Below are 9155 nucleotides of genomic sequence, written 5' to 3'. Positions count from 1 at the left end.
CCCAACTACAACAACAGCTTCCCCAACTATAATAACTGCTGCACCAACTACAATAACTGCTGCACCAACTACAACAACTGCTTCCCCAACTACAACCACTTCTCCAACTACAACCACTGCCGGAACAATAAGAACTGCTGCTGCCATAGCAACAACTACTGCTTCCCCAACTACAACCACTTCTCCAACTACAACCACTGCCGGAACAATAAGAACTGCTGCTGCCATAGCAACAACTACTGCTGCGCCAACTACAACCACTTCTCCAACTACAACCACTGCCGGAACAATAAGAACTGCTGCTGCCATAGCAACAACTACTGCTGCGCCAACTACAACCACTTCTCCAACTACAACCACTGCCGGAACAATAAGAACTGCTGCTGCCATAGCAACAACTACTGCTGCGCCAACTACAACAACTGCTGCCTCAACAATGACCAATGCCCAAACAACTACTGCTGCGCCAACTAAAACAACTGCTGCCCCAACTACAACAACTGCTTCCCCAACAACAACCACTGCTGCTTCAATAACAACCACTGGCCCAACAACAACTGCTGCTCCAAGAACAACAATTGCTGCCCCAACTACAACCACTGAGGCCCCAACACCAACCACTGCAGCACAAGCAACTGCTGCACCAACAACAACAACTGCTTCCCCAACAACAACCACTGCTGGCTCAACTACAACAACTGCTGCCCCAACAACCACTGCTGCCCCAACTACAACCACTGCTGCTCCAACGACAAGAACTGCCCAAACTACTACAACTGCTGCACCAACAACAACCACTGCTCCAATAACAACAATTGCTGTCACAACTACAACCAGTGCCCCAACAACTGCAACTGCTGCCCCAACTACAACTGCTGTACCAACTACAACCAATGCTGCCCCAGCTACAACAACTGCTTCCCCAACTACAACAACTGCTGCCCCAACTACAACAACTGCTGCACCAACTACAACAACTCCTGTCAGAACTACAACCACTGCCCCAACAACAATAACTGCTGCTGCCATAGCAACAACTGCTGCACCAACTGCAACTTCTGCGGCCCCAACAACAACCACTGGCCCACCTACAACAACTGTTGCCATAACAACCACAACTGCTTCCCCAACAACAACCACTGGCCCAACTACAACAACCGCTGCCATAACAACCACAACTGCTGCCCCAACAGCACCTGTTTCCCCAACAACAACAACTGGTGCACCAACTACAACAACAGTTGCCCCAACTACAACAACTGTTGCACCAACTACAACAGTTGCCCCAACTACAACCACTGCTATCCCAACCACAACAACAGCTATTTCAACAACTGCCAGTCCAACTACAACAAGTGGTTCCCCAACAACAGGTGCTAGCCCAACCACAACAACAGCTGCCTCAACAACAACGACTGTCCGAACTACAAGAACGGCTGCCCCAATAACCTCAGCACCAACCACAGCAACACCTGCCCCAACAACAAATACCAATCCAATTTCAAATAATCCACCAACAATAAACACTGATACCACAACAACAACTGTCCAGACTACAACAACGGCAGCCACAACCACAACAACTACCAGTGGTGCCTGCAGCGTGAAACTGGGTGTGGTCCATTTGCTGCTCGGACTCCTTATCTTTATTCTCATTTAAAACACAGAAAAAGCAGGTACAAAACTGGCGTAAAGTCACCTGTAGGTACTCTGAAAGGAATTCTGGACTTTTTTGTTCAGTGCTCTCTTTAAATTATAAATTATATTATCATTATGTAGATACATCTATATTTTATTCTCAGCTTCATCACATGAATATATGTTGCAGTAGTGTAATGAAATGTGTTGATATCTTCTATACTGTATATATTATAACTTGTCTAATAAAGGTTTTCTGATACATAACAAAATATATTATAACTTGTCTAATAAAGGTTTTCTGATACATAACAAAACAAAAGGTTGTGGGTTTTCTATGGTATTTTTATCCAAAAGGTCAAGAAAATAAAAAAATTGCCTTACCAGCTCATAATTTTTGACTTTATTAAATAGTAAATAGTACATATTTAGTATCCCGTCTTATTACTTACTCAAGTATCTCATCATTTCTTTTGACTTATGACAAAATCTTTGACCAACCTCTGCAGCATAAATTAATGGAAGAGGCTTTTATTTTGTAAATGTCGGCCGGTCCTGGAAGTGTGGTCCTCTCTTTACCGTCTGTACCTTGACTGCCGAGCCGGGGGTGGGTGCGTGGTTTGGGGGGTAGGTTGGAGGAGTTCCGCCGGAGTTTGAAGAAGTTTCCCCCGCTGCTGTTGCGTTGGCAGTTTGACTGTAAAAGATGCTTCCCGCAGCGCTCACCGTGTTACTGACTTTATTCAGCCTCACTGAGAGCAAACAGAAAGACTTTTATACTTTTAAAGTCGTGAACAGCAGGGGGAAGTTAGTGTCCCTAGAAAAGTACCGGGGCTCGGTAAGTCTGTGTGTTAACAGCTGATGTTCGAGAGTCTTTAACTAGTTTCTCTGCATGTCAGCCGGTTGCATGAATGAATGTTGCATGGGCATGTGTATTTCTAACTCCTGTCACGTAACATGTCGTCTGTAGATGTAATAATATAGTCCTGCTGCTGATCAGTTTGACTGTAGCCTGCTCGGGATGCCCCATCATGTAAAGCCCCGGCTGGCTACGTGGCAAGAGGCCTGCAGAGCCCCTGCAGCTGCAGGAGCTTCGTAGAGCTTTCATTCAAATCAGGTACGGCTCACTGGGACTCGATTAACCTTAATCTGCCCACAATAGACTGATTATTTTTTTAGTACATCAGGTAAGTTACTGTATAAAATCGTTTTTATTTAGCTGGTCTGAATCAGTAAAGGATTTTTTTTTAGTATTCACATGGCTGTAGTTGGAAACTTTGTTGTCAAACCTACATTGAATAACATTTTTTTTAAATCTTATATTTAGTGAAAATAAAAATAAAAATATGCATGAATAATTAAGAAACTAGATCAGATTGTGTGTGATATTAGTGTTGTTTTAACACAATCTCAAAGGATGCTCCCTTTAAAAAAGGAGAATACGTCCTCCCTGCTTGGTTTCTGATTTGTTTCAGATCCATCACACTTGGTGTTGCTTCATCGTGACACTAGATGTTGTCAGTCTGACAATCAGTGCTGTCGTCTGACTGAGGGACAATTAAATCAAAGAATGTGCAGACTGACACACTGATGAGCTGCTCTCATTCTTTACTGACTGTGAGCTGAAGCACGAAGCTGTAGCATGTATTAACCTGCACTAACACTAACATGCTCTTGCATACTGTTTCTGTACAAACAGCACAAAACTCACTAAATTCATCAGCAAATTGTTGATAATTGATTAACTGTAATTTTTTTAAGCAACCGTATCAGTAACACTTTCTATAAAGACCATATCTATAGTGCATTATAGGGACATTCATAGTGAATTATAATGTATCCATTTTGCTTTATGACTCTGATACGCAATATCATGTATCTATAGTAATGTATGCTTCATCGTTTCATTGTTAGTGCTAAGTAAAATGTTAAAATAATCTTGTCAGAATGTATTATAAGTACCAAACATCAGATCATAACTCGTCAAGAGCCGCCATAAGACACTTATTTTAATGGCAGTTGTTATAGTGCATCATAAAGCATTATGCATGTTTATGAGGGTAGTCATGAAGAATTATGAATTCACTTTGAATGAGTTTATTACAAGTGATACAAGTGACTGATCAATTATTATATTTGACATTATTAGAAACAGTTACTGCAGTGTTATCACGGTGTATTTCTGTGGCTTTAGGTTTCGCTGGTGGTGAATGTAGCCAGTGAATGTGGCTTCACTGAGGAACACTACAAAGAAATGCAGCAGCTCCAGCGAGACTTTGGGCCGTACCACTTCAATGTGCTGGCCTTCCCCTGCAACCAGTTTGGGCAGCAAGAGCCTGGCAGCGACAAGGAGATCGACAGCTTTGTTCGCAGAGTCTACGGAGTCTCCTTCCCTCTGTTCAGTAAAATCGCTGTAGTCGGAACTGGAGCCAACAATGTCTACAAGTACCTTGTTGGTGAGTAAGGGTGTAATGTTGGTGGTCCACTGGTGTGAGTTTATCTTTGTGTGCATGAAAATATTCTTTTATTTTATTAATTAAATGAGACAAAGACGACAAGATTTCTAATTAACACAGTGGAACCTGGTGGATCACTTTATTATGAAGACTGAATGTCAGATATTCAGAAATTCATATGGACGACACACACAGCATATTTAATACTAAATTCATAGAAGTATGACAGTGTTAACCACTGGGGAAATTACCAGGAAGTGAGACTTGTCCTTTACTAAATAAATACCTAAATATATATAACACATAAATACATTTTCATATGAATCAATAGCTAATAAATTGGAGAGGAAATTAAGAATGAAGGCAAACATGTAGCATGCAAATGTAACAATGAAATAAAGGAAGAGGGGTAATAAATTATGTGAAAAAATAAGAAAAAAGGAAGTACAAGGTAAGCATGAAGACCCACTGACGAAGATTGACCAAATCCGAAGTTTGAGACTTAAGATCTGACTGTATTGTACAGCTGTTAAAATAAAAAGAATGTATAGAAAAGAAGGTAAAAAGAAAGGTGGAAGTGTATCTGGCAGGATGCGCACATGGAGAACATTGTAACATATACAGTATATATGCTTGAAAGAATGTATTTAAATTGTCAAGGCCTGTAACTTATTTTTTATTCTCTTATTCCTCGCAGAGTCTTCTGGAAAAGAGCCTGACTGGAATTTCTGGAAATATCTCATTGATGTAAACGGCAAAGTGGTAGACGCATGGGGACCAAAAGTTTCTGTCAAAGAAATCCGACCCAAAATAGCTGAAATGGTGCGGCAGATAATCTTAAAGAAGAAAGAAGAGCTTTAACCTACAATTAAAAGATCCTTCAGTGTTCTGCAGTATATGTACATGTACTAATGCATGAGCCAAAGGGGTTAACTTAACACAGTTATTTTGCTTGTACAATCAGACTTTGTTAGAATAAACCATTCAATTCCAGTCACGTTGTGAAAGCAAATGCCCCTTGCTTTCTGAAAGCACTGATGAAACACCACTATGTTTTTAAAGTCAATGTCTGTTTTCTAACAGGTGTATGACATTTGAATCTGCAGCTTTACCCAAAGACCTCCTGTTTCCCATTTGTTAGTCACAAGGATTTTGTGTTTGTTTTTTTGTTCATTCTCATTTGTGGAATAAACTTTTACTGTGATGAGAGTGATACCTTGCTATTGAGTTTGTGTTACACTGTTTTATCTAATACAGATTTTACAGAATACTAATACTAAAACACATTTACTTTTCTGCTCCATATTGAGCTATAAATATGTAGAAGCTAATGTAGGGGTAAATATGAATTAATAAAACAAAGTAATAGTAAATGGATGTGTGAAGAGTTGCATGTGATATAGAGACAGAGTAGTGAGTGGAGTAGTGTAATCATCATGCCTAAAATTAAAGTTTTGGTTTTACGTTTTATTTATTTCAGTTTTTTTAATTTGCAGATAAAACAATACCTATTATTTCTTAGAATAATATTTCACATAAGTGGTTTAATCAGTTTTATTTTTTTACAATAATACTGATGCAAATAAACCTTAAACATCATGAGAAAAGTTTAATAATTTACTGTTTTAGATTGTTAAACTCCCTGTATAAAAATATATGACTCCAAATGATTTATTTTGTTACTTTCATGTTTTAACAGATTGGGCTGGCACTTGTTAGAACCAAATTCACTTCTGCACATTAAACATGAAGTCCTAATCAGTTTTCTTTAATTATAAAACTACAATCAGACAGTGATACATTCTTGGTATGGATGGCTTTCCATCTGTGTCTCATGACCAGGGTGAAATAAGAATGTTCAATATTTTTCGAAAACATAATAGTTAAATGTAATTACAATATGCTGAAAAAAGAGGGCTGGAATATGCTGAGATTGAACATTGCACTGAGGCCACTTTTGTAACCAATTGATTAAAAAAATTCTAAAACGCTTAAACTTTAAACGTAAAATTGGTTCCTCATCCTTGACCTTTTGGATAAAAATACCACAGAAAACCCACAACCTTTTCTTTTGTTATGTATCAGAAAACCTTTATTAGACAAGTTATAATATATACAGTATAGAAGATATCAACACATTTCATTACACTACTGCAACATATATTCATGTGATGAAGCTGAGAATAAAATATAGATGTATCTACATAATGATAATATGTATTTAAAATATAATTTATGGGTTAACTTGTCCCACCTTCATTCAGACTCTATCTATCTTCAGTCCCTGTAACTGCAAGTTAAAGAGAGCACTGAACAAAAAAGTCCAGGATTCCTTTCAGAGTACCTACAGGTGACTTTATGCCAGTTTTGTACCTGCTTTTTCTGTGTTTTAAATTTTTAAATTTCACATTTCACATGTTTTAACTCATATAGAGAGTGTGTGTGTCCTGTTTTTTTGCATGTCTCATCCACTTCTCTTATTTGGCCTGTGTTTCACTGAGGCTGGCAGGGAGAGATAATTATAAAAATAGTACAAGGACAAGAGAGACAGGTTAGGGAAGTATCATTTGGATATGAATCATAATGCTCATTACTGAGCAGAAACCCAAAAAAGGAGGTTATGATATTAACTGTATCAGTGGGGAGGTGCTTTTTTTTAAAAAGTATAAGAACCAACTGTTAGAGCTCCTCAAGGAGCCTTTTCTCTGTAACCCCTTTTACAAGAATAATAAATTAAACTTAAACCTAATACTTTGAATCCGGTCTTCCTTATTCAAGGGTTCTTTCCTAAAAAAAATCTCATAACACATATACAAAATATAATTTGGCAGTTAAAGTAGTGCTGCTGCTACTGTATAGTCAAGCTTTTATTTTGAAGGCCTATTGGACAGAGAAGAGCTGGAACTGGAACAAAATCTTTGCACCTTTCACTCGGAGCTCATTAGGCAAATGAAGGCATGCAAGACATGGCCTACTTTTTTTCTAAAAGAACACAAATAAACACATGCCAAAAATACAGAACAAAACCCAAACTCTCCTCTCTGTAAGGGAGGCTTCCACAAACTGGGTCTCATTTGTGTGGAAATTTAGGCTATGCCACATTCCTAACCAGAGAATAATTACACAGACTTTAGTTAGAGTATATTTTGGTCATATCTTGTGTTCTGAAATTTTGTTTTGGTTTGTCTGAATGACCTACATACTGTGTGCCAAAATAAAAAAAAATGTGTCTCACAATATTTTTGTTGCATTAAGTATACAGATCATTTTTATTTTTGGAAAAACATACATTAGGATATGGTATGTATATGTGGGACTCTTTTCAACAATTAGCTGTGTTTATCTTGATGTAGACTACACTGCTTTTTCAGGACAGAGAAAAGGGGGTGAAGGATACACAAATATTACTTATTTATTCAACTTCATCCAACAAAATTACTACATTGTCTGGCCAAGGATAATGTACCCAAATGTAAAAAAAGAAAAATACAAAATACTTTATGTATAAAATACACTAGAAGAAAAATACGTTTTCATACAGTTTTTTCGGTTAAGGTTTTAGATGTACATATTGTATAGTTCACTGTTACTTGGCTTTTATTTTACTGTTACTAGTTTTATTTAACTGTTATTTATACCTGTGTATATAGTGTTAAATTGGATATCTTATAGGGACGATGGAGTATTAGGGTCACACTTAAATTACAAAAAAAATGGAATTAATTACGAGAATAAAGTCGTTATTACATATGGCGAGAATTAATTAAGAGATTAAAGTCGTTATTAAATATGGCGAGAATAAAGTCGTAAATATTCTATCCTGTTGTTTTAGAGGAGGACAGTTGTTGAGGGCCATGGAGCATTTCGTGGAATTGTACTTTAGCATATGTAGGAGCCAGATTGGTCATTTTCTGTGTTCGTGGGTGTTGTACACATTTGTGCCAGTAGGTGGCAGTATCTATTTAGGCCATTGTTTGAATCTGTGTGTAACCTAATAAACCTGCAACAGATAATCAGTAATGCTTGGACATTGGCTGTGTTATGCATTTACACTTGCATGCACCTACACCTACACTGGCACGCGTACAAGCCCTTTAAACCACCAGCATGCGCGGATAGTGACAAAGGGCCACTATAGCAAAGGTTTCACAAACAAGGAGATACTTCATTTTTTGGCACATCAGCATCACATAGTTACGGAGTATTTCTGCCATATTTAATAACGACTTTAATCTCGTAATTAATTCTCGCCATATTTAATAACGACTTTAATATCGTAATTAATTCTCGCCATATGTTATATATAATCTCGTAATTATTCCAAAAAATGTGGCCCTAATACTCCGTCGTATATAGGTGTATAGTGTATAAGTTTTTTTCTTGGGATGTTACTATCCAACCTCTATAATATTCAAATATTTTTCTTGCTATTATTTACTATCCAACTTACCTGCGGGGATTAATAAAGTATTTCTGATTCTGATTATTATTTTGTTGTTTTTTTGTAGTTGTAAATTTTTACATGTAGGAAAGAAAGAAAGAAAGAAAGAAAGAAAGAAAGAAAGAAAGAAAGAAAGAAAGAAAGAAAAAAGAAAGAAAAAAGGAAGGAAAGAAAGAAAGAAAGAAAGAAAAAATAAAGACAGAAAGAAAAAAAGAAAAAAGAAAAAAGGAAAGAAAGAAAAAATAAAGACAGAAAGAAAAAAAGAAAAAAGAAAGAAAGAAAGAAAAAGGAAAAAAAGAACGAAAAAAGAAAAAAGGAAAGAAAGAAAAAATAAAGACAGAAAGAAAAGAAAAAATAAAGAAAAAGGAAAGAAAGAAAAAGGAAAGAAAGAAAAAAGAAAGAAAAAGAAAAAAGAAAGAAAGAAAGAACAGAAAGAAAAAAGAAAGAAAGAAAGAAAGAAAGAAAGAAAGAAAGAAAGAAAAAGGAAAGAAAGAAAAAATAAAGAAAGTAAGAAAAAAAGAAAGAAAGAAAGAAAAGTAAACAAACAAAGGACGTGTTGTGGTTACTGTAGTTACAGTAAATAGTCTCCGAGCGTCACGTGAACGCACCTCGCCACACGCCCC

The 9155-nt window shown here is 36.9% G+C and overlaps 1 protein-coding gene across 1 annotated transcript; it reads left to right on the top strand.

Annotated features, from left to right (window-relative positions):
- Positions 1–2234: 2234 nt before the first annotated feature.
- gpx7 (glutathione peroxidase 7) lies at positions 2235–5298 on the top strand. Its single transcript, XM_010742640.3, has 3 exons — positions 2235–2473; positions 3830–4091; positions 4789–5298. The coding sequence occupies exons 1-3, from the start codon at positions 2342–2344 to the stop codon at positions 4950–4952; spliced, it is 558 nt and encodes a 185-aa protein (XP_010740942.1). The 5' UTR covers positions 2235–2341; the 3' UTR covers positions 4953–5298.
- The last annotated feature ends 3857 nt before the right edge of the window (positions 5299–9155 follow it).

The sequence above is a fragment of the Larimichthys crocea genome, chromosome XVII (genome assembly GCF_000972845.2).
Source record: "Larimichthys crocea isolate SSNF chromosome XVII, L_crocea_2.0, whole genome shotgun sequence".
Classification (NCBI taxonomy): domain Eukaryota; kingdom Metazoa; phylum Chordata; class Actinopteri; family Sciaenidae; genus Larimichthys; species Larimichthys crocea.
The sequence above is the reverse complement of the archived record's forward strand: the minus strand, read 5'-3'. Positions and strand labels throughout refer to the sequence as shown.